The following is a 27,434-nucleotide window of genomic DNA, read 5'->3' as shown; positions in this document are numbered from 1 at the left end:
AACACTGTGAGTGTCTGGCAGATAATTCTGAGCAGACAAGTCAACTCTTCTTTCATTGCCCGATCACAATAACCTGGCAATACACACTGTATTCTCAATCACTCCCAGTTAGCTGTTGCAAGTTCTCAGAATGCTTGAAATCGTGCTTTTCAGAAAACATAAGTTGAAATGATTGCAAAGACAGGACCACAAGACCGTCATACTTGTTTATTGTTTAAATTATTTGCATTACTCCTACAGTGAGAGAAAACAATACTGTGACCACAACAGCAACATATGTGTAGGACTCTCTGTGACCACAGTTCTTATGACTGACACCACGTTTCTTTAATTTGTGTACATCAGGTTCTATGCATATAAAAGCACTGTGAAGCAGCCTGAATAACAACCCTGTCAAAATGCAGAAAATTAGAAGTATTCAATTATTAGAATGGTAACACCAGTCAGTGCTAGTAGTCTTGTTTTCTTTTATTTGTCCGAACTTTTGCATTAAGCTCTTACTTCCTGCTTAAGATACAAACTCTCATTGGAATCACTAATAATTAAAAGGCCATTAGCTTTGTGGTTGTATCTAACAAGTATACCAATGCTTAAATTACTATAAAATTAATGGCAGACTGCTTCCATATCTCAGAGATGACAAGCAATTCCATTAAAAGACTGACATGCGCCAATACTGCACTATTACTTCAGTTAAACATGTAGGTAAAGGGAGAAGATGCATGAAAAAGACCCAGACATCCTCCCATCTAAAAATCCTGAAGGAAGGTGTAGTGTAACTCCAGTCATCTCCGGTATAGGTATATATATAGGTATTATAACTGAGGTCTCTCTTTAAATCAGATTTTACAACTATGAACCACAATTATGAATCTGAACCTCCTTGAGAAGGGCAGTTTTGCAAAATATTTTGTATCCAATAAGCTAGATTTCTAGTCTCCCTTCTGGCATGCTTCTACCTAGGACAATAGTCAAGTTTCTCCTCTTTCCTTGTATCTGATTCCTCCCTCCAACCCCTCTCTGTCAGAATGGTCTCTGTTTTAGGGCTCAGATACATATGCTACTTGTTTTGTCCTCAAATGCCTTAGGGAGATTCAGACCCATGCACATCCTGATCAATATTACACAGAAGAGGATTTAAACACCAGACCACGACTGAACCAAACTAACACAAAGAGTCCCTGCATGCTCTACTGCCAGACAGGAGATTTTTAAATTCCCTCTCAGTTAGGTTCTACCAGAAGTGGAGAAAATGCTTTGCCATCGTTTGAATGCAGTCCACTTCTACAGCTTCCATCCCTCTGCACATGGGTCAGGGATTGATGATCTGATGCCTTTTACATGCACAAAAAAAATCAGCCAAACAGTAAAGCCTGAGCTTTACTACCCACAAGTGCAGACCCTTTGAGCTTTGACACAATTTGGTTACTAACAGCCTGCAAGTATATTCCTAACTAAACCCTGATGTCAAGTAAATATCAACAAACCAACATGTAACAAAACAAAAAACTTAATTCAATGTTCCTGATTTCAAAACAGGCAGTTCTTCAGTCAATAAACATTTCTTCTAATGCTACAAGTAAGTGAAAGGTGACTAACAGGCAAAAGACTTTTTAAATGTCTGGCAAGTTTGGAGAGCGTTTGGAGGCAATAAGCTTGCCAGAAACTGCTGGCAAGCGCACTCTCTACAACAGCCAGCAATAGATATCCAAGCATGCATTTTTGCTTCCTTTCCCAGACATAGTATTACCACCCCCACCTTTTTATTTATGCAGGGAAAGGGTGGCATTATTGAATTTGTTTTCTTAGTTAAGCAAACTTTTTTCCTCTTGCACAGAAGAAACGACTTCCAAAAGGAGAGGTAGCCAAATACATCTGGGGAACATTTTAAGCCCATTTTACAGGTACTAAAAATTGAATTGTCAGAGTCCATTGGCAGAACATAACATTTCACTTTTATGCAACATATTAGCTACTGCATTCCCAGCTTAGAACAGTTTGAGAGTTATACCTCTCAAACATAGCCCTGAGATGCAAATACTGTCTTCAGAGAAATGTAAGGCACACCCACTTTCTTTAGAAAACGAACACCTGCAACTACTTTTATATCTTACTTTTTCTGTTTTGCTAAACTTAGTGTTTGCACCCTACCCATGATGAGGATTAAATAATAACTACTTCACACTATTAAGGATTTTACAGTGGATAACCCATGGGAACTGTAGCTTAACCTGCAGGAAGGTTTTGCTGGAAGTTTTATAACACAACATTAAGATAAAACGGAAAAACTTCTCATGTTGCATTCTAGCGCCTATATCAAAAGTTAAAAGAATGGCTGTCTTAAAAGAAATGCTTTCTAAAAATGCAACTATGAACTGGGGAAAAAAATTTCCAAAAGTCTGCATTTGGCTATATTCCCTCTTCTTTTGTTAGCTGTCTTCCTGAAACAAGCAACAATATTACCATAAAAAAAAAAAGAACTTAGTCATTTCATATAATACCTGGCAAGTTTATGTGAAAACAATTTATGCTGCAGCAAACTTTTTGTGTTACATAAAGCATTTCCAAGTAGAAACCCGCAAAAGCTACTCACATCTTAAGGAAAGCTATGAAAATTTCCCTGTTTCTTCAGATGAGTAAGTAATATTTACTCTTACAGAGCCTGTGACTGGCAGTATCAATAGTATACTCTTGGACAGACTTTTTTTTTATAAGCCAATTTAGAAATACTGCTCCAGTGTCTTGATTCCTAAACACACCCCCACAAAAATAAGTCCAGCAAGATGACATTAGTCTCTTCTCACTGACCAAATGCTTTGTAATAAGCAGATTGGCGGAGATGACTTAATTCAGACACACTGAGTAACTGAATAATTAAATCAAATAGAAGAGCTAATAAAGAGTTCATAGAGACTGCAAAGACAACATTATTTAGGGAATGGAGAAAGCAAATGGAAAGAGAATACTCATAAAGCTTAAAATATGCCTTGATTCAGTATTCTGATTTGTTAAACATTTTCCCATCATTTTATGCCCTAATAAGTTTCCATTGTCTAACATGACCTAAAGCTACAGAGAAAGCTAGCTCAATGCAGAGTTTCCTAGAATATATCTCCATCAAGTTGCTACTACTAAGTATCAGTTAAAATAATCAAGAAAATGGAAGCATACATACCACGGCAAATTTTTTTGAGACTAGTCTTTGGGTATAGTAACAACTAAGCCACTTTGAACATCATGCTGTTTCAAAATAAACTAATCCTATTTCAAATACTACTACTAAGTGAATTTTACAATGTGTTAAAAACAGGACTGACATACTGTGAAATTATTTGAAAAATGCAGCACTGAATATAAAAAAATATATTTTGTTACCCACATTCAACTGTTACTTAAACCTCAGGTTATCAGGAGGTAAAACTATACCATATTTTCACTGTAAACAAAAGATGACCAAGATCAACCAAAAATAATCTGGCACCATATATTAACACATAATCTAATACAAGTTAAAACCAAAAGTTAATGTTCAATGTGAACACTGAAGCCTGACATCCCGTTGTCTTCCTTCAACAAAGAAGAAACACTCCCTTAAATGTCAGTGAAAATATTTGAATGATCAGTGGGAACATAACCCATGAAGTCAGGTAAGAAATATAGTCTTAATTATGGGTCAGGTCTTCTCAGCTGTTTAATTCATGTATTTCTAATTGCAACAAGACACAGGGATCAAGACAACCACCTCTGTCTGTGCAGTACAATCTAAAAGTTAACACAGTTGTATGGCAATAGTGAAAACCTGACTTTTGACAGCCAACAGGAGTAAGAATCAATTAGTGAAACTTCTGGTAGCAGACAGAAAAAGTAACTTATCCCTAAGACCACCCATTTGTTTTACTACCTACTGCTAAAATGCGTAATGATAATACAGCTAAAAGGCTGCACTTTGATTTTCAGTAAATCCAGCCAGATCAGAAATAGCAATAACAAGACTTTGCTATGAGTTAAAGGCTATCAATGCCACTGCTTGTACTCTTCAACTCATGGAAATTCAGGCCACTGCCAAATAAGTGAATGAAACAGAACAGCAAATGTAATTTCAGGAATAGGTAGCTTCAACATTTTGTTTTTGCAATTGCAAAGCAGAAGGCTGTCAAGTCCAATTCAAGTGTTCAGAAGCAAGCTTTACTATTAGGAGAAATAACTTCTTAGTACATAAAGACAATTTTTGTGTGTGTCTTCATTTGTAAATGTAAATTTAAGATAAATCTATGCTTATTTCAAGACCGAAGGCATGAAGATTAATATTCACTCCAAAAGAAACAATTAAGGATATGAGGGCAAAAATATCATAACATGCTGAAGAAGATTAAAAATCTACATTCTTGGGCAAGCAGACCTAAAATGTTATTTTTATACACATATGCATGTGTGTATATACATATGTGTATGGATTAATTAAATACAAATAAAAATTATATATTATACAAACACGTGTGCACATACACTCTACAGATCTCAAAATAAGCAGCACGGGCACATAATTAAGGGGTCCCCAGGGCTCATAAAGAAAGTGCAACGACCTTGTTAGTGTTTGGCCTTTCTTTCGCACCCAGTCTCATTGTAAAACAGTCAACCATGAAAGTACTTTAAAAAGCTGATTTTCTTTTTATTTACAGCATGATTTTATAATGTACCATTCATGTTTTATAGAAGCTGGTACTTCTATATATCTTTCTGCCAAATTCAACATGAACCACAAACTTTCTAATTTACAACTTTCAGAAATTTGAATGCTTTTGAATACCAGGATTTTCAACTTTGCAATTTAATGACAACCCTGCCTTTGGCCTTTCCTGACCTGTTGTGAAGTAAATCAGGCACACTAATGTGGGCTAACAAGTCTTTTTCACACTGTTCGATCACCCTGCATCTTTTTTCTCAGCAGACACCGCCTCTCTCCCACTCTCTGTCTAGCCATCCTCCCTCAAAGCAAACAAAATGGTCACTGTAACCCTGCATTACTGCTCATTAGATCACAGGTTAGTCAAGTGGAACTGCCCGAGGTTCCCAAAGGAGAGCTATACTTCAAAAATCTGTCCATGTCAAATGAAGAAAAAACCCCTGAGCGTGGGGTCACCCAGATCAATGATCAAAAGAGACTGAGAATAGTGGAGGGAAAAAAAGAAAAAAAAAAGAAAAAAAAAAAAAAAGAAAAAGAAAAAAAAAAGGAAAAGAAAAAAAGGAAAAAAAGAAGAAAAAAAAGCTCTTTTTTTGTAAAAAAACAGCCTTCTGTATAATAAATCAGAATAGAAAAATACTAAGCTTTCCCCCTCCTTTAACAACAGTTCATTTCAGCCTTAAAATGTTTTTCTTGTTTTTCAGAAGATTTTATAAGAGTATTTTTAAAGTGTTAAGATTGAGGTTTCAATAAAACTCAAACTTATTTTAAGAAAATTAGCAAGAGGAATAATAATGGAATATAATAGAGTTTTTTCTCTCCATCACATAAATACTTAGCTATTCCAAAATGAGTCAACAAAATTTTTTGTCCAATTATGACTTCAATTTAAACAAATCATATGTTCTGAACTTCATGAGAAATGACACAGGTAGCATGACCACAAAAAAAGGTAGTCAAGCAAAACTACACAGTCTGAACTCTTCTGGTACATGACAGATGTGCAGACACATGCAATACTTCAAGAATGTGCAGTACCATTTCTGTAGCCTCTGTTCATCTTTTAAGTACATAGGGCAATTTTTTAGTAACAACCACAAAAAAAAAAAAAAAAAAACCCAAACAAAAAAACCAAACCGAATTAAACAAATATTTTAAATATAGTAAAAATTTTAAGTAATACATTTTGATTCACAGATCAAATTACTCAATGAAGAGTACGACTGTTTAATAAGGTTCTGTGCATACACAGATTACAGATATCACATGCACTAATAATGCTTATTGATAATGAGTTATGTATTTCTAAAACAACAAATATATACTGTGCCACTAATGAAGACGCTGATGCAGCTAAAGGGACCTGATTGTTTCCTGCAATATTGGTGACAGAGCATCTTTTTGTTTACAGCTCTGAAAAGATTTCTTCTCCTGCCCTAGAGTGACTCAACTTTCACTTTCTTACTCCCTTTATCCTCAGCCATGAGTAAAGACATAATTAACAACAAGGAACAAAGGTAAACAAATTGGAACAGAATATCTGTAGTAGATTTGTAGTTAATACACGGTCTGCTATAAAAGCATTACTGCAACAGAACAAAGCTATAGGGAATCAAAGGAAAGAAATCCTTAACGTACTTAAATGAGTCATATAATGTAGTAAACAATTTCCTAGCATTTATTACCAGAGTAACATAAAAAACGATACTGTAAATGCTACAATAGCACATTACAAAAAAATACTGAAAAACAATTTACAGAATAAGCTTGTATTGACAGGAAGAAAGAGGGAATATGTTATTTTTAAATAAATAATGCAATTGCAGCAAATATATAACAATATATGCAGTAATCTCAATTATCCATCTCTGTAGATATGTGTGGATGAAATGAACAGTCTTTTAAGCAAAGCTCATTGACTAATGCAGGTTGGGCTTTTTGTTGATTTTTGTTTAATCAGCTTGCTAGATGCCTCACACTTCTATTAATAGGCAATAGATGACTATTAATACTTGAAATGGAACTCCAGCATGCATTAACTTTAAAGAGGCCCACACATTAATATACTGAGTCCTTACTTTTAAGACAGTATCAATACAGCACAGGCTTTTGGACCCTTCCAACTTCACATCTAATCAGAATCTGAACAACTAAATATAACAGAAAAGATCAGAAAAAGTAAAGATATTGAAAAATATGTAGTCACAGCTATGGATTTATTCAATAAACTGTTAATTCTGTTTTTGAAAACAGTAGGAAAAATATAAGGATGATGTGTGTAAATATGAATAATAAACATATTTTCAAGTAAAAATTGCTTAAATTTGCCCTTTTTTAATATGTTATTTAGTTAATTTGTATGATCCTCCACAAAGTTCTTTTCTAGATGAACTCAAATTTCAGGCTGTTCAGATTCTAACAGAAGTTACTGTTTCATGTCAGACTGCTGTAATAGATTTTCTAAACATTTAAATTATTTTGAGAAAACATTTATGCTTATAAAGATTCCAGCATGACTAATGATATGCTGCAGTATCAACAAATCATCATTAGAATAACGCCGTTATATTCAAAACCCTGCTTCTAGTCTTATGAAGACGATTGTTCCCAGATGCTAGAGTGGATAATTCACGTTTCTTCAGAAGCATGTCTGCATCTGCTGCTGAATCACTGCAAGAAGCGGATGGGAAAATGGCTTCCTCTTTTTGAGCCAAATGTCATTATGCACTGAACAGAAGTGGTTTCTGAGGAAATAATGGACACTCTTCTCAGCCTATATCACTATAGAAGAAGGCATTCAATGGGTCCAATTTTCTTTAAGCAAAAATTCATAGTATTGCATCCTCCTCATCCCTGAACTGTGGGGCCCTTCACTACTTTTGAATTTGCAGAACTCTATTCCATTCTTCAGTTTTGTTTGAACCCTAGAATACTCTCTACTCATCTCTTCTGCTTCACTGCTAATAAAGGTCTTCAGAAGTAACAGGGAAAGTAGAACATGAGACTTGTCAGCAGTCCCCTTCCCTTCCTCCTGTTACTCCTTCTCTCTGGTTCGTTCCATTTGCAAAAACCATAGTGTCTTGTCCAGCAATCAAGCTCACAACAATCTTTGATTTTTGTCTTCCACAACATCCAGAGAGCACCCAAGATTTTTCCAGGAGTATATTGGCTTGAAAGAGTCCCAGGGTAAAAAAAATGAGTTCAAAAGCGAGAATAAATAGGAAGGAATTTAATCTCACCTTACAGTAGTGTTTCCTACCTGGCCTTTGACAATTGCAGCATTGTTTCAGTAACATCCAGAACACTGATGCAAAGATGATCCTTTTCCCATCCTGTCACTTAGGAACACATCATTTTTTCATCAATTCTTACATACATGCCAACATTTCCATCTCCAGAGGTTTATGGTTTGTTTTCGCTCATAGGAATTTTACACTCAAACATCTAAAGAAGAACCAGCCTCTGATGGGCCAATGACGCATCAATTTTCAGGTTTGCTTTCCCTCATGCTGCAGCTCATATTCAAGAGAAATTCTTCTCAAGCATTTTCAGAAATGTTGAGTTTGATAAGGAATAGAAAGCCTCCCATGCTTAGGCTGAGTTCTGAGCACCTTGTATTTGATGCAGGTTTTAAGAAACTCTGCATACACATATTTCCAGCAAGGTCTTCAGGGCATTAGTAATTACAGACAATAATAACCTATGCTGTGTCACAGTGCAGGTAGTACTGATGCATCTGAAAATGTTCTCCTTTTGTGGCACATAATTAAAATTCAACTTGAAATACTTATATAGATATAAAATGGATAGATTTTCTCCTGCTGTGGTTATTACTGAACTTCCCTGACATGACCAATAAAGATGCTCACCATGATTTCCCATGTGTGTGAGTGTCTAATTCCTGCAGAATGGACTGTGGCCAGAAATTAATTTCATAGACTGCATACCTACTCTAATGGAATGAAGATTATGTGATCACAATCAACTTGAAAACCACTTCTTTTTGAACTTACTTCTGTTATTTTGAGTACCAAATATAAATTATGTAGTTCAATTACAAAAATGACCTTTTCCTTGCTAAGAACAAGGTTCACAGCATATTTGACTTGCTTTTAACCAGCAAACTTATTTTAGCACTGAAGAGGAAAATAGAAAATAGAAGGATAAGTCCTCTTCTTTTAAAAAGCAGGAGCTTGTATTATTGAGCTCAAGATTTCATTCTGATACATACACACACATCTATCCATATAAGATGGATGTTTGAAAGAAAAACACATACTAAATCACTTTTACAATAGAAGAGTTTTCACAAACTTGATCCAATGCGTTACTAAATACTTTTCCATTCTTTTTCAACTGATCCTGAGACCATTTTTGCTAAAATGGTAGAGTTGTATTTGGAAAGTATTTATATGGCCACTATTGTGTTCCATTTGTAATAGTTATTAATTCTGAAGGAAATACATCTTCTCTTGTTCATGTAAGACGTCACTAACAGTAATTAAATTTTTGAGCATTCAAGAATTCCCCAGAACGGCAATATCACAGACAGAGGCTCAAAAGGGTCATAATGATTGTGTGGTCAGATTTGTATCCAACAGGCCTCAGGATTTCATTTAATTCCCTAATAAAGTACATCAACTTTTTACCAAGCAAAAAAGGTTTCATAAAAAGCTGTGCTCTTTTCTAACGGTCTTTACTGAATACATATAAGCATTTGTAAGTATACAAATATTTATGAAAAACATTTACTAAAATATGCATATAGGTTTGTATCTGAAAGCACTTTAAACTTTCATAAATTTACTTTTTATTTATAGAGACTATACTCTGTCTTTACAGTCATTGTGTTCAGTTCTGCAAGTACAGCCAACTCCTTCTCTTTGAGTAATATTTTCTCTCTTCTTTCTTTGCTTGGAAGTCAACAAAGACTCTAAATTTTCAAAGCACATAGTGAAAATAAATGCTTCTTTTCTACCTCTCTCTCAAGTCCAGTAACACCTACTCTAGAACATTCATTTTTAAGTAAGAGGAAAAAACTATTTTCCAGTATTTTCTGTATAATCTTCCTTTCTGTGATTCACTGTAGGGAGATAAGAAAAAAAACATGAGAAGTAACATGGTAGATAGGAGTGTCTAACTCTCACTGGATTAGAGTTCCACACCTCCAACTTTCTGCATCAGTTCTAGTTTTACACCTTCCTCCTACCTCTTGTTTGTGCCTGTACAATTATCCAATTGTCTTCTCATCTGAGTTTATTTAAAAATAAGACCTTGAGGAAGGATGGTAGTTTAGTAATATTAGGTCCAAACCAGTTCATCACATGGTCATACCGTCAGACTGTCATACCTGGAAGACGGAAGAGCATTGAAACACAAATTCATGTGAAGAAAAGGTGTGGTTACTGTTTGGATTCAGTCTTGCAACTATATGAAATTCCTTGCTGTTCACATTTATTTATATTGCTTATCTTTTTATATTGCATTTTTTATATATTATTTTTATTATAGGATCCTTTTTATATCTAAAAAGTTTTCCTAATAGGTATGAAGAAATTTTTAATCAGAATGGAAGTTCTTAGGAGAAATGCAAATAGGAGTTAGTTCTGCATTGTTCTAAATGGGACAAAACTAATATTGTCTAAACACCAGTTTAATAATATTCTCTTCTCCTGCAAATGTGTTCATAACTGAAGTCTGACAAATAGCTCTTCTGTTCCCTCAAAGGCCACAGTTGTGAAGGGAGCAGCCAATACTCAAAATAGCAGAGTCCAGCTCCAAAACAATCTTCAAATATCAGGGGATACACCTTGGACGAAAAGAAGTATTTGCAGTGAGGGGATTGCAAATATTAAGGTCACTAAGGTCACTATGATCTCAAAAACAGGGTAGGAATCTATATTTTGGCTATTTACTGCAGTAATCTGAAGATAAATCATCTCAGAAACAGTTCCTTGAGGAACCAAAAATCTGTCCCCGATTTAACTTTGCTCTGGATGTCTCTGTCACAAAGCACACAGATTTGCAACAGCTGGTCTTTGAAAACTCAGATTTGAGAGTCTTGACCAGGGTGAGGATGGGACAGACTGCAGAGAAAGCTTTCATTTTCACTCTTGGTTGTAGGCTAAACTTTTGCAGTACCTGCTCCTGGAGAAAACATTTGCTCAAAACTGTTAGCTAAGATACTGCATACTCTCTGAATCTAAATCTCTTTAGGTGTCACTGTTCAATGAAGTTTTTCAGATTGCTAGTAATGACATCTATAATTCATACACTGAAACGGTTTCCAAAGAGAAACCATTTTCCCCTAACTAGCAGAAACCACAAACAGCATGAATTATGGAAAAACAGTACAAAGACATTGTAATATAAAGAAGTGATTACTTCCTGAAATTGAGCCTATGATACATAGCCAGCTTAGATCATTGGCAGGCCCAGAAAGTCCAGTTTGCAGCATGCCCAGATCCCCACCACCAGTAAGAGCCTCCACAGCTGCTGGCAAACCTGAGCATTCTCCTACAATGGTTATTCAGCTTTAAGATATTTAAGGCTTCAAGAAGACATTGTTAATGTGTTTATACATAATTATTTCTAGACATTGTTTATACAAAATTATTTCTAGACATAAACAACATAGAAGATATTGGCAGAGTAATAGATAACAGCCCTCACAGCCCTAAGATGGCTTTTTTCATAAGGAGAGTCAACTTCCACTATTCTGCTAGCAGAAATCCCAATTAAACACTCTCAGTGATTAAAAATCCATATATTCTCAAATAGATAAATAACATCACAATCTATGTAAATATGCAACAAACCTTTCACACTCACTTTTGAAAATATTGTTTGCATTTTAAAGATTTTTTATAAATCTTGGTCTAGCAATGAAAAAAAGGAAAATCAAAATGACTGCCCTATGGAGTTTCACACTCCCATCAATTCAACTTTAAAGTAAGATCTTGTATACAAGAAAAAAACCCCAGCTCTTGTGATCAGCACCAGCTTTCCACACTATTCTTTTCCTGACAACTATATTTAAAACAACAGTATAATCTTAAAATAGAACGAGAATAAGTTGATTTACTGTAAACTAGTAAGTCTATATTAAACAGTTCTAGCATTTTTTTAAATGGGAATTTAGAACAGATCTTCAGTGATTTTTTCTGTTACTAGTGCTCGCCAATTTGAATATATGAAAGAAATGTATTAGTTACCTCAATTTTTGGATAACTGAAGAAAAACTCACCAACAGGTTATACTCTATGAATGTCTTCACATATGGTCTTAGAACAGAATAGTTCAAATGGAGTGGACCTACACTTATCATCTAATGCACTTACAATCTTCAAAAGAGCTTTAAATACAAAAACAGAACCATCCGAAAGTCAACACACTGCCAAACAAGTAGCTGCTTCACCAGTGAACTGGAAAAACTAGTTCAATTTGGTTCTTCCTTTGGCCAGTCCTACATGGCTTCCAAGAGTCCTGAACAGAATCAGACGAGCATCCAGAATAGCCTGCTCCTAAAATATAGTGGTTTAGGACAACTTCCAACACATGCAGCTCCTAACTGCTGCTCTGGCCTGGGAGAAAAGTAGCTCTCTTTGCACACTGGTTCAACTCACAAGAATGCAATATCCAGCTTCTGATACTCATACACAAAGTAGCAGACATCCCAAAATAAAAATTAACAAGTTGACAATCACAGTTATGCCTGTTTCCTTTTAAAGCACTTTGAAACACTTTTATCACCATTACTCTCCTGCAATATTTTAAGCCTGTAAGAGAAATCTGACTAATGAAAACCGGTTTCAATAATCAAAAGTACTTTTGTGTGGAAAAGCAAAAGCACATTCTGTCAGGAATATACTTATTTTAAAAAACATATAATTAGGTAAACTGTTTTGGAACTGAACCCTGTATTTTGGAAACCATGGCCAAACTGATACGCCACCACTTTCCCTCACATGCTGAGTAGCTAAATTTATTTTTCATTTGTAAAAGTTTTTATTTGCTATTTCATAAAGTTTCCAAAACTATAGTCAGAACTGACTTATGATTAATTCTTTATTATTGTAATTTTAATCTAAAATAAGGTTATTCTGGAGCAAACCGATTGAAACAAAAATTGTTGTATCAGTTTTATTTCCTGGTTAATTTATGCAGGCTTTATTTCAGCATGGCTCAGTTGAAATCACTTAGTAGATATTTGAAAACATCTAAATAAGTGCTATTGTCATAGGAAAAACTTACAAATATCTTTGATATGGGAAGATAGAATAATCACCATAGAAGTCTACATGAGAGAAATATTAGGGACATTTTCATTTATAGTTTCTACAATGAAATGTCATGCCAAGTTTACTTTCTTGATTTCATTTTAAAATCAAAATATAACAAGGGAACAGCTAACCAGCAACAGAACTCAGGGAAAAAAAAGATTACATTTACTGATTAGTATTTCAGCTTGGCTTCTCCTATAATTTTCCCTGGTCACTTCAAGAATATGAAGTATTTTCTGCAAAATTAATTAGGTTAAATTGCATTTCATAAATTAAGCAAGTTATTTGGATATTCTTGCAAGTATCTATTATAGCTGTGAATAGAACTATTCATGACATTGCTTATTATTTACAGCATGTAGATTCTAGAGTACCATTTCTACCTAAACAATGCATGGAAAATAACACATTAAATAAAGTACAACATTTTGAAAAACTGAAGCAACTGCACTTCCCAACAAAAAATATAACTAACATCTGCTGCAGAAACTGCTTGGCACTTGCACAGTTTTGTGAAGAATTTTTGTTGTAGATAAATATTTTTCTACATTTTCTATTATGCACCACTCAACTCAGACATTTTCCTTAATTATACTCCAAGGAGTCCTTTCATATCCATTAAAGAAAGGCAATTTGTTGCCTAAAAGAATGCGTACATATTTTTAAATTTCAACTGTGATTTATCTGTCTTCTGACACATGAAAAAGTCAAGAAAATACCTATAATTAATGGACTTAATGAAAAAATGTCTAATAAAACTCCCAATCCTCAACATATTACATTTGTTATATGCTTTAATATGTTGGTTTTATATAAGCAATGATCTTACAATTCACATTTTACTTCTATCCACATCTCAATAATAAGGACAATAGCACAGCAAAGCCTTTAGGAAAGCAAAAAATAACCATTCTAACATGGTAAAAACGACTGAATAAGACTTCTACTTTCTATACACAGCAAACACAGATCAACATTTTTTTCAGGGACAATATAACAACTTTGTGACATTTTCTGTCTCTCTTTTTTCTTTTCCTTTTTTTGTTCTTTTAATTTTGCTTTTCACTACCCCGAATTTAAGAATTTCAAAATCACTGAGCTCTTGATACAGTGTGGGTTTTTTTCCTGAAAATATGCATATACTGTGCACATTTAACAAAACTGTTGTATTCCGTATTTCATACACACATTAGCAATCAAGACTTATCTGCTATGATAATAAACTGTAAGATTTTTTATTTAAAGCATGCAGTAGAAACCCATCGAAATTCTATTATAAGCATACAGAGATCTATTACCCTACTGAGATTTCAAGCAACTGGTAATGAAGAATGAGGTGAAAATTACCGTGTTGCCAATAAAAGAAAAGAAATGTTAAATCTAAATACACAAAAAATTCAGTTCAGGCCCAAAAGCCCATCCACATGGGCTCAGCTGCAAAACGAGAGAGTTACAAGTATAATTTGCTGTAAAGCAAACCAACTGGCATTGCATTCATTATTAATATGAAATTGGACAAAGAATATTTCTTAAATTTTACTTGCTATCAAAAACTTCACTTAATATTGAACCAAATTTGGCCCCTTTAAAAATTAAAAATACAGTAAAATAATAAATACTTAAATCATGTAAGAAACAGCCCTTCTGTTGATGAAAAATGTGATCTGTATTGCTCTATGAAAATATTAAAGCCAGGGAACATAGACTATATTTGGATGATAAAATCAAATCAGTTTTGCTCTCAGGATATTGTCATTTTTTAAGTGGGAGATTTAGGACTGCATGCTTTGCTTTTATGCTGCATAATAAACTGGGCCAAATTATTAAACCTACATATCAAAATCTGTATTACATTTCCTTTAAATATTCAGTACGTCTTTCTATGTCTGTTTTTCATATAAACAAGATCTAGAACTTATAGGTTCTATCCCTCCATAATTTTGGGGGGGTTTTATGTAACTTGATATATAAAATCTAATTCCTTTTTCTTCCTTTTTCCAAAGAATTAATTCTCAGAGAAAAGGACCAACAATTAAAAAAATACTTCATAGTGCAGTTTACACAGCTGTCACAATCTCTTCTTAAAAACACTGCTATACTCGAATAGCATTAACACCACTTCCTAGCACATAATAAGCTTAATTTCTTTTTACTCAGACAGGAGAATCAAGTAGCAATAAAGAAGTAAAGGCTCTATGTTCAACCATTCTGTACTAAGAGCAGCTACTCTACAGATTTTTTCCGAGGTGAAAGTCCAGAACTTCATAATTCAGAAAAAGAAAATCTAAGAAAGAATCTGTTTAAATACAAAGCAGCAACACAGTAAGATGCTGAAACAGTTTTTGCTCTGCTGCACTCACAGAACAAACTGATTTAATATATAATCTCTAAGAGGAGGAGTCCTTTAAATGACATTTATGAACAGAATGACACAACCAGATTTTAACTTCTTCCTACAATTTCAGAAGTAATTTTCAGCATTTCCTCAAATGTATCTGACATGATAGGAATGTAGACAAGACAAATTTCTCAGAAACTGAAGAGCAAAAGGTACACTGAATAGAACAATTACACAATTTACTGTATGATAGCTAGAAATTAGACAAAAACATTACTCCTTGGAACAGGAAGAACAGAACCAATTAAGGACTTCAGAACAGGAATTGCAACTCTGACTTCACATCAGTACACAGCAGCCCAGAAAAAGCTTTTACATAAAAATGACAACATATGGCCGTAATGCATTGCTTTAAGCAGTTGAAAAGAATGGAGTAACGGAACAGTGCAAAATTAAAACTAATAGCAAATAAAAACCCAAGCCAAACAAAAAATCACTGTCCCAGCAGCTTTTCATAAGAGTAGTTTTAAAAACATCTTTTCTCCCTTAAGCAAAATATGGTGAAAGCAGAAGATCTGTTTGTATCCAAGTATTACTTGTCTGTTTTCCAGAACAACTAAGCCTGTATAGAGTGGAGTGGACTAAGTTTTTAGGGACTGAGACTCTTCCTGGTCTGCATACTTACAGTAAAGAAGAAACTGAGGCCAGTCCTTAACCAAGATGTCAGGGTAATAAGTGAGAGTGGATCAGTGGTGTGCAGAAAGTAAATACAAACAGGCAAGAAGCTGCCACATTAACATACCTCTTGTACTGAGCGAGCTGCTGGCTTGTCTTGGTGATTGGCCAGTATTAAAAACGGCAAAGTACATAACTGTGGGTGCTGGAGAGCAGAATGCAGCTCATTCCTAGCAGTTTCTAGATCATCTTCAGAGGAGGCGCTGTCTAGTACAAATATTACCCCTTGGGATCCTTGGTAGTAACGACTCCAGTATTTCCTGATATTGTCAGCTCCTTTCAAAACAATAATGAGAACTAATTAAAACAAGAATAGTTTAACAAATGTAACACTTGTAAATGAAAATAAACCCTCTACTTAGAATTAACCACATTTTTTCTCTTAACCATCATTAAAAGAATAAAAAGGAAAAAAAAGAGCAATTAAAAAATCCGACATATACACCACCAATGTCAAATCTACATTGCTTAAATAAGGAAGGAAGCTCACTCAATGCAGCTTTCTTCCATTAAACCTTCTGCTGTATTAATGAGTACTGGCAGAACTACCATGCTTACAGTACCACACAGCCTAATCCTTTACCTTCTCACTGGAATATCTTGGCACTAATACCTAAATCTTTACCTATTCTTTTTCACTTTGCCCTGCAGCTCCTTGTCATAACCTGCAGCTTCTGTCATGGCAGTTGCTCATTTCTGATGAGGCTTTCTAGTTCATCTCCAAACCATCAGGCAACCACTTCATAATTGGGGAAAAAAGGTGTCAGGAAAGCCTATTAAAGTAATTAGATACTTAATGAGGAGAATGATGATACAATAGTGAGTTGAACATTGAATGAAGAGCTATGGTGACAACATGCAAAGGCATTCAGTTCAACTACTTTTGCTCTGTCAACCACACTAAGGATTCTGGAAGAGCCCAACAGCAGACACATGAGTGACTGTATTGGCTTATATGCCACAGTAATTTTTAGGACACAGTTCAGCAGCACTCAGCCATCTCAACAGAAGCCAAGCACTAAGGTTATCAACAGAAAGCTTTTGTCTCCCCTGGAGAGCAGCATATGTTGTAGCAATGAGGTAGGAAAAAAAAAATTGTATTTGACAGCTGTCAAACTATCTAAACTATGATTTGGATATGGGCTATTCATTCTATGTCTGGATCTGGCACTACACTCATGGGGACAAACACTAAACAGTGAACAGCAGCAGCAATAGTCTAGTACAAAACTTGACATGTCTGCCAGACAGTGACTTGCAGAAATGTGCAGAAGGTACCTTTTACAGACACTTGTCTTATTTTGAGACAGGGAAAAGTGAACTTCCATATATACACAAGAGCCAAGAGCTGAAAATAATAAAGTTCCACTTTTCAGTGAAACAAAATGATTTTAATGCACCATAATGGCCATAATATTGATGCAACACTTAAAATATTAACTTAATTTACACATTGTGCAACAAAAAAACACTAAGCAGAAATGAAGGAAGAAATAAATTTTTTTCCCCATCAAATTTAAGTATGCAACTCAAGAGTATTCAAATCTCACCTAATGGAGTTACTCTCATATTTTTACTAGTCACACTGGAACCCTGAACACTTTCTTTTCCTGCATCTTCACCCAGCACAAGCTATCAACAAACACACACACTTTTTCCTACAGAGAATACTGACATCATACCTAATAATTTTTTTCTGCAAGAAACCTACAGAGTTGACTAATTAAAGGCAAATGGTCACGGGACTTGTTTAATCTCTCTGTTAATTTAACCAGACTCAAAATAACAATGCACAAACAGGATGGATGTTTTATTTATTTTATCATCAAGATCTGAAGACTAATATTATATATACAGAAGAGGTCTTGCATTGAAAGCTAATTCTATGTTTCTGTAGCATATGAATATCTGTCAACTGTACTTGTAAAGAATTTTATAGCATCTATTAGATGACCCAGTCTTTCCAAACAGCTGTCTACTTCAGAACCAAGTAGAGCAAGCTGCCAGAGGGACACTATTTACATAGCCACACACAGCAGTGTTGCAGGCATCTGAAGTATCACATTACTTTAAAAACTAGTAGAGAATCATTTTCTATGAACTTAAACACTAAGACCACAATCAGTTCTTTGAAGGCATTTTTTTTTTCCTAGCAACATAACATCCGTCTTATTTGCTCTAAGCATCAGTCACCTACTTTTCAATCACATTTCACTGCTAGAATCTGAGTCTTATCTTTGTAACCATACTCACTCTAAAAAGAAAATCTGTGGTGAACTGCAGAGCATTTGACCTCTTGTATGCAGGCACTTGGAAAAAAGCAGCTCATGGATCCCTGCATGAGACATTGAAGCCAGAAAAGGAGTATGCTGATTTCCTGACCTTATGGTCCTGTCATTTTGGTTCACGTTCTTTTAGCAGCTCAACTTTGTTCCTCCATGTGAGCTGTCCCAAAAGAATCACCACCAAAGTATAGAAGTCTTTTTCTCTCCAGCCCTGGTCAGTCACCATGGCATAGTCATAAGAACCAACTTACAACGTCTCGTGAAACTCGGTATTTTCTTTGGGATCTTCCATTACTCTAATGACATGCCCTGAAATTGCTTACACTTCAATTCTGAGGAAATCACCTGAGGTTTAATAATAAAAATAATTTGCACTAAGCAGACAAGAAAAAAGACTGATAAAACATGTAAGTTAGGGTGCCATTTCAAACCATTTTTCTGGCAATGCACCTGAAAAATAATTCTTGGCATCAATAAGCTATCAGCGGCTGGAAGTCACAATTTCTACAAGACAAATAACCTGATATTCTTTTGCCTTAACTCTTCATATCCAGGGAACAGAATCTGCTCTCAGCTTCTTTCCTCAAAGCAGTGAGGAAACACTGGGCAGGAAACACTTGTCTATGAATAGTGTTTCAGCCATTCACACTTTGTGGCATGACAAATACAGCGCTAGAAAGCAAGCAGTTGTTTTTAGGTGCAGTTTAACAAAATTATCTTCTTAATTAATTTTTTCATCTATTCCAAAGGTTTCAAAGACAGGAAGATTCAAAGTCTGAGTTCTTTGGAAATCCAGAATATAATGTGTGCCCATTAGACATGAGAAGACTGATGTGATAAAAGCAGGAATTTAATTTAACTGGTACCCAAAACATCCCATCAAACAATAGCAACACATAGAATAAGCACTTAGGTTTGTCAGCCTGCTATCATGTGTTTCTCTAACAGCTTTGAACCATATGCCTGTTTCTCCAACCAATTATCTGCCTAAACTAAGATTTTTTTAAAAATGAGGGAAAAAAAATCTCTAAAACATCAGAAAGACATAATCCACATTAGACCTAAGAAACGTGCTATGTGACAGGTTCACCAAAATGTGGCATTCAGGGTAGCAGCTTCCTTAAACACAAGCAAGAGCCACTACTTATGGCTAAGCAGATGATTTGTTTCCCTCAGCAATGAAGGAATTTACAGGAGTGGGTTGAGTCCCGTGATGTGACTAAAACATGCACTTTATAAATAAACTAGAGGAAAAAACCCCACCAAAATCCAAACTACGACACAATCACATACTAGTCAATCAAACAGTAGGCTTGAATTACTTTATAACAGGAAAAAACCAAACCTCTCCTTACAGAAAAATTACAGGATGCTGCAATTAAAAACCCCAACCATTTAGCATTACTACAGGACAGGTTTACTCAACTAACTGTAATTTTAATGACCTTTATTTTAATATTTTTAAATATCATATAAATATTTTTTTCTTTATCATCAGTCAAAGGAATAGTGTGCTCATATTAACACCGCTAATTATTTTTATCAGTGCTAACAGTACCCCTTAGGAGCTGGGAGGACAATTTTGAGTTATGTGCAGTTTAACATGCACCTGAACCAGTACACACAAGTACAAGTACACACTCCTTTAAATATTATGCAAAACACAGAGCTGCAAATCTTCCTTTCAGCTATGAATACTTCTATCTACATGTTCATTCACAGTGGTGATTTAAAGTTACCTTCAATTCCCTCCTTTTCAGTACTTTCAGGAGAAACAGAACATAGCATTACCGAAAAAATTCACTGAAAGAAATCATCACGTGTCAATTTTTTTATTTGTTAGACGTGCAGCAACTCCCCATTGAGAGCACAATAAATGTGACAGAGCCCTTGCTTCAACACCGTCCAGTCTGCAAACGAAAGCTCTTATTAACCTCAAAATACATCACATATCTGGAGAAGTTATAGTCTTAAATAGAGCAAAAAATATTTTTTTTCCTTCCCATCAGAAACAGTTAACTTGAGGACACGAAAGAATGCAGGCTGCAAACAGATTTTCTACCACTTCAAATATATCACCCACTCACCTACATACTCTGAAGGTTTTATGGTTAATTAAAATATTATATAAATCATTCCTCTACTGATATTAAACAAAACATTTCTAATAAACATGAAGGTGAAAAAATGCCAAGGACTCTGCCACAAAATCTTTTTGTTTGCATCACTGGCCCATGGGTGGGGGAGAAAGAAAGAAGGGACCATTCTTATCTATTCCTTCAAAATCTGTACATATACCCTAGTTTCTCACTTCAAGAAAACCTTTGGAAATACATGTTTCTAAATGTTTCTATATAGGGTTTATACCTTCATTTCAAATCCTATCCTCACTAGTAAAACTGATGTATTTTCTGGAGTAGTCAAGATGCCTGAAACCTTAGAAATCTTAACATGTTCAAGAGATGTGGTTGCTCCTTATCTATTTTGGCAGGTTTCTCAGTATTCCATGCTTGAATAAATCCTGTATACAGTTTTTGTTGTTCTTGATTTTGAGGTTTTTATATGTGTTAGCTCCCTTTTATTACAAATTTATAAATTCTGTATAAGATAACCTGCTATGAATGTGCATGGAATTTGTCCCATCTGACAGAGACATCCACACATATATACAAACATTTTCATGAATGTAATGTCAGTTATCATTCTATGGCTACTTTGTATGGTTACTGTGACAACACAGATGCTAATTAAAACCTTCTCCATTTTCAAAAGTCCCAGGACTTCTGCTTCCTAGGGTCTAAGACCAAGTGATCATAGCCTACTTTCTCTAGGTTTTCAGGCAGTGCACTCCTGCAATGCACAAAACACAGCAGCAGGAAATTGGCATATTTTCCCAAGAAAAAGGAATATTTTGAGATTGCCATATCAGCTATATTCACTGCAGAAATTCAAATACAGTATGAAAAAAACAGTATAGAAGGAGAAAAAAAGACAAAAATGTTGAGGCAAAAATTTCCTGTCTTTGTATTCAAAACATACAAAATCAAAAATGCACGTAAGTTTATGGTACTTTATTTTTCTTATCAAACCAAAGTTTATGGAAACCATCTCTGTCATCTCTTGCCTGCCTTCCAGGCTTTTCCAGTGAGATTAATCTACAAGTCAAGCCTTCAGTATTTTCCTTATTAGCTAACTTAAGTGCTGTTTCCATCTTTGAATCTCCACCTTACTCTGAGATTTAAATCTGTTGGAACAACATTCAGGTTTCAAGCACTTGGAAGTTTCAAAAACATTATACTTATACTTGCCTGCAGAAAGTCAGTTTGATCTACTTGGGTGTGTGTGTTATACTACCATGTTAAAATAAGACTTGCAATTTGAAACAAATATCTCCTGTTCTACTCAAGAACATAAAATTCATTATAAAGCTCATTTTAATAAAATTTAAATTAATTTAAAATAAAGTGAAGGATATGTGTACCCTGCAATATGCTTTAATATCTATTTAAGCCCAATATCTAAAGATTTAATAGTTTGCTGCAGCTCTTTTTCTTTTTTTAATGAGTTTTGTATTGTTTCTATTTTAAATTCACAAACACACTGTATGCCCTCTAGGGCTAGCAAAGACTGGTTGGCAACAGGATAATCCACATCTGTGTCAATCTCCCACATCTGCTAGAGGAGTCTAGAGGACAGTCATGGTCTCAGAAGCAGTGGCACAACTCCACAGTAAGACTGCTGCCAGCACCCAGCAAGGTTCAAAAGTACCCTCCCCTGAGCTGCAGTCACAGCTTTGATAACAGTGCAGCTAACCTCAATAACCTAAATGAAGTTCAAAGCACATCTTTCTCTATGGCACTTCAAACTAGTAGGCATACAAAGGAAGCAGCAAGTCTGCCACAGCTGTGTATTTCTGCTTAGCCTTTTTGCTAATTGGCGAACAGAAGTTTAAAGCTTTAGCTGTCTAGAATCAAAGACAAAACTTTTTTTTGGGGGGGGGGGGGGGGGCGGGGCAGGGGGAAATGGTTCTAAAATATTTGTATCATTTCTGATGCTTAACTAAGCTGCTAGGTTCTATCCTTTGATTCTGCCTGAAGAAAATGGCATTGCAAGCCAAACAGGAGATAGACTTTTAAACAAACCAAATGTTCCGTTTTTCTCTCCACAAAATATCTCAAAAACAAAAATAACCAGTCCCCACCCACAAAAAGCTTAATTAGGAAATTCTGTATTTTGCCTATCCTATTTACACAGCTGTGATAGGCATTGCTTGCACGGTTCCTACTCGCAGTGAGACAAACTTCAGGTTGTCTTTTCACACTGCAAATATCTAATTGTAGCAAAATCACAGTGTTTCCAAGGAAGAGTGGTAAGATCACTATGCTGAATTAGAGCTTACTTAGACTCACAGTAAAGACATCCATAAGCGGGTGTAAATGATCTTTCTTATCTATGAAATGAGTAAACTGTGTGACAGAGCCTGGGTTTGGGCACCATTTGAACAGCAGGCTGAGTATGATTGATAGCAAACAGATCTAACTTTAATGCTTTTGGAAATCCACACTGTGATGCACAGCATAGACAGCTCAACAGGGTCATCTAAAAATTTCATCTGCTAAGACATTCTATAAACTGTTTGATGCAGTATGTCACAGATGGCATTGCATGTACTCCACAACCAGATTTTGTAGAGGTGTCAAGTGCCTTTTAGCCAAGTACAGTATGGAGATTTCATTGCTTTGTGCTAGTTCACCACTGTGTAGATGACTTAATCTGGCATTTACTTGTGGGATCAGTTTTCTGATGACTAACTTGATGAAATGTTAGCTGCTCTATGTTGCTAGAAGGATGTTCAGTACTCTACTTCTTTGCTCTGTAGCAAAGGAAGAGAGAAATTTCCAAAAATATTTAAATTTTAAATTCTAATTAATAGAGCATTATTTTCTCCCACATCAGCCATTCTTTTCACCAGGCAGATACTACCTGACAACTGTTGCTGTCTTCTCCAGAATTTCATATTTTCCATTCAACTTGGACTGCACAACCGTGTGGCTTCTCCTCCTACTCTCTTTTCTGCTGCTCTTTACTTCCAAATTAAGACAAAATATACATGCTTTGTTTAACCAAACCTATTTAAAGCTATTTGTTCTCAAGCTGTCACCTAGACAATTAATTTAACTGGCCTAAGAACGTGAATTTATAACTTTGGTAATCAAGCTTAAGAAGCAACAGCAGTGGAGAGGCAAGTTCTCATCTCTTCCTGGGCAAGCTCAACCAACTGGACACAAGAGCATTCCTGATACTAAACGCTCCACTCTTGCTATGTATTTAACAGACTTTTGTCTTAAATGAATTTTCTAGTATGACTACACAACGCGTACTCTCTATGTTTGAGAAAATGGCTTTAGGGTGTATCACAAAACCTAATACAAACATACAAAGATATAATAAATAAAATATGTTAAATAATTATTAAACCCTATATCATGCTGTTAGTATTTTTAAACTTTGTAAGAAGACGAGCTGCTCACATCCAGAATAATTCTTTTAAATTTGACTTGGCTCATTATTTGGCATCTCACTTGTAGTTTCTAAGTTTTCTGCTTTTACAAGACACCAAATTTAATTATTAAATAATTCATTCTAAAAAGACAACTGAAAATTCTTAGTTGTCTATCAGGATGGACCTTAAATCTTGATACAGGCCTGAATAAATATCTAAACCACAACTTTATATGCTGTTTTGACAGCATTACAACAGCAAATGACTAAAAACCAGAGAATAAATGGTGCTTTCAGCCACTGTGTCTCCAGGTTGGAATTTGTTAGAACCAAAGAAAAAGCTTCCTATTGCCTTTACATCTCCATTATCTATCTTGTGAACCAACCTCAGCATTCAGCATCTCAAACATTTTTCAGAAAAACACTATAAGAATCTTCTGAACAACATTATCATCCTCCTTATTTTTACAGGGCTCTCCCACTCTTCGCTATGTTCATCATATACAATGTCATCCTTAGTTCCCACAAAAAATTATTGCACCATAAGAGGAAATCATCACAACTGTAGTTCCTTTCCATACCATTACTTAGCTGAGATGCATAATAAAAAGACACATATTTCCAATTGTCTTGGTAACAGTACATTCTGGAAGAATGTGGACTAGAGCATGGCACATCTTCATGATAATTGAAATTATAGCTTCTATTTTATAGGCCAAATCTTTTGGGGGAAATGGTAATTTTTTAGCTTCTTGGGGATAAGGAAGGGATTATTGGTACAGCAAAAGAGCAACTAAGAGAGCAGGCAGTTCATCTTGGTCAGCAAATAAAGTAAAACTTTCTTTTCAAGTAATTTAAGAAATCTAATGTTAGATTTGAAAGTTCTCTATATATTCTTACTTTTTCAGGATCAAATGTTTTGTTTAAAAACCAAAACATTTATCATTTTTCAAATTGGATGAACCCTTTATTTTCTGTTAGGACTGCAAATTCCTGTCTTAGGAAACAAAAACAATTAAAAAACAAACAAACAAACAAACAGAACTTGGGTCCTATTTTTAATATTCTAGAATCATGTACTTCAAAGAAAAACTTCTGCAAAGAGAGCACATGAAACTTTGCTCCCTGTCCCTAAATGTTAAAGGAGGATGAAGAGAAAATCACTCCTTGAACCGATTAAAGAAGAGACTATGTTCTATATACTTTGCCTGAAAATTTGCAATCCCTGTAGAAATGAAGAAATAAAACCTGGCTTCATTATCAGCTTTGGAGACAACAAGCACAGTAAAAACTCGCACCATCTTTGACCTCAAGGAAGAATATTACTTCAATGAAACAGAAAGGATACTACACAGTCAGCATCTGTTTCACATAAATGCTTGGCTGCTGAATATAAGAACCTTAAGCAGTATAACTTCTGCTGTGTTTTAAATACTGGCTGTTAATATGTTATTGTATGATGACATTTGAAGATTTCTGTTACCTAAACCTAAAAATATAAAGCAACAAAAATTAAAACCATATAGAACTTCACTCTGTAAATAACATGTAACAACAGGAAGTGGTTGTTAAGAAAAGATGCCTTCCTTCAAGTTTCCGAGATCAAATGTCCGGACAAGACCTCCACACTACAGTAAAGAGAAATTATATAACAATAGCATAAAAACAGAAGGCAAAACACAGAAATAAGACCAAAAAATCCAGCAATCAGGCAACATCAGAAGGAGAAATTCCAAAATAAAATTTAACACTTTTATCTTGCGGTGACAAATGTAAAATGTTTTGGTTTATTTTCATATAAGAGAGGAACCATGTCTACTCCAGAAAGTTCAGGTTTTACCCTCATCAAACAGGAACATATTTCTCACCTAAAAGGTTAAATGCTGACTAGAGAAACACAGAATGATTTAGGTTTGAAAAGACCTCTAAGATCATTAAGTACAACCTTTGACCTATTACCACCTTGTAAACTAGATCATGGTACTAAGCGCCATGTCCAGTTGTTTCGTGAACACTTCCAGGGATGGTGACTCCCTCAGCAGTCATTCCAATGTTTAACAATTGTTTTCATGAAGAAATTCTTCCTGATGTCCAGCCTTAACTCTGTTGGTGGAGCTTGAAGCCATGTCCTCTCATCCTGTTGCTGGCTGACAGGAAGAAGAGAGTGATCCCTACCTGGCCACACCCTCTATCCAGGCAGTTGTGGAGAGTGATAATGTCACCCTGATCCTCCTTTTCTCCAGGATAAACACCCCCAGCTCCCTCAGCTGCTCCTCACAGCACTGGTGCTCCAGGCCCTGCCCCAGCTCCGTTCCCTTCTCTGCACTCACTCCAGCCCCTCAGAGTCTTTCTTGCAGGGAGGGCCCAGAACTGGACACAGCACTCGAGGTGTGGCCTCAGCAGTGCCCAGCACAGGGGGACAATCCCTGCCCTGCTCCTGCTGGCCACACTATTGCTGATCCAGCCCACGATGCCATTGGCCTTCTTGGCCACCTGGGCACACCCTGGCTCATGCTCAGTCACTGTCACCAGCACCCCCAGCTCCTTTCCAGCCACTCTGTGCCAGCCTGTGGCACTGCCTGGGGTTGTTGTGACCCAAGGGCAGGACCTGGCACTTGGCCTTGTTGAACCTCACACCATTGGCCTCAGCCATGATCCAGCCTGCCCTGATCCCTCTGCAGAGCCTTCCTGCCCCTCCAGCACATCAACACTCCCACCCAACTCAGTGTCATATGCAAACTGAGAATGCACTTGGTCCCCTTGTCCGTACCATTAATAAAGATACTAAACAAAACTGGGACCAATAATGAGTCCTGGGGAACACCACTAGTGACCACCAACTTTTGGAACAAAAACTTTTAGAAGCTTGCTTTTGCTCTCTTACCTAGACAATGAAAAGGTAACAGAACTAGCATTTTTCTGCAATATTCCATATAAGAAATCAGATTACATAATCTTTAAACACAGACATGGAAACACCCATAGTCAAACGGAAAAGGAAGTAAAAGGCATAGTAAAAATTCTGACAGTCCCTCTGTCTTTGAGACGAGATAAATGGATGAAAACAACAAATCAAGTATTCTGGATTACTCCTCATCATAAGCCAAAACTCTCCACTACGATAAGATTACTCAAAATACACATACCTGCAAAAATGTCGTATGATCAAAAAAGGTTAAGAGACTTACACAAGGATCTGCTATAGAATACACAGATTCAATTCTTGATTAAAAATTGTATTTACTTACATGAATTATATATTTCATATAGCTTAGGTTGCAGAATGTATGAACTAGATTGCAAATAATTCACCCTATTTTTCAAAAAATCCAAAAAGTGACATTATGACTAAGTGCACATAACGCACATAACACACTCGAGCAGTATCTACACTATCCCTGAGGAGTGGTCCCTTAAAACCTTAAAAACTTACTGGTTTTTGTTTTTTTAACAGAATACATGCTCAAACAGGAACATGTATGTTTATATCCATGGACCAGTGGTAGTAAAGAGGAAATGCTATGCCTTCCACATGTGCTCATTTTAAAGTCTTCTTGAAACAAGTTCAGGTAAGACAGCTACCATGCAACTAGATCTCCTGAAACTTTCCT

The 27,434-nt window shown here is 35.6% G+C and overlaps 1 protein-coding gene across 6 annotated transcripts in view; it reads right to left on the bottom strand.

The window, feature by feature from the left end:
• ARL15 (ARF like GTPase 15) overlaps window positions 1-27,434 on the bottom strand; it is a 227,468-nt gene that overhangs the window by 114,027 nt on the left and 86,007 nt on the right. For 5 of the 6 annotated variants that reach the window (XM_088157349.1, XM_088157350.1, XM_088157352.1 and 2 more), the window contains one exon: window positions 16,104-16,312. In XM_088157349.1, coding sequence (XP_088013475.1) covers window positions 16,104-16,312 — 209 coding nt within the window. Of the gene's footprint in view, window positions 1-3,374; window positions 9,765-16,103; window positions 16,313-27,434 lie in introns of those variants that run through there. The other variant, XM_088157353.1, reaches the window with a different exon arrangement.

The sequence above is a fragment of the Sturnus vulgaris genome, chromosome Z, assembly GCF_052056855.1.
Source record: "Sturnus vulgaris isolate bStuVul1 chromosome Z, bStuVul1.hap1, whole genome shotgun sequence".
Classification (NCBI taxonomy): Eukaryota; Metazoa; Chordata; class Aves; order Passeriformes; family Sturnidae; genus Sturnus; species Sturnus vulgaris.
This window is presented reverse-complemented; position numbering and strand designations above follow the sequence as displayed.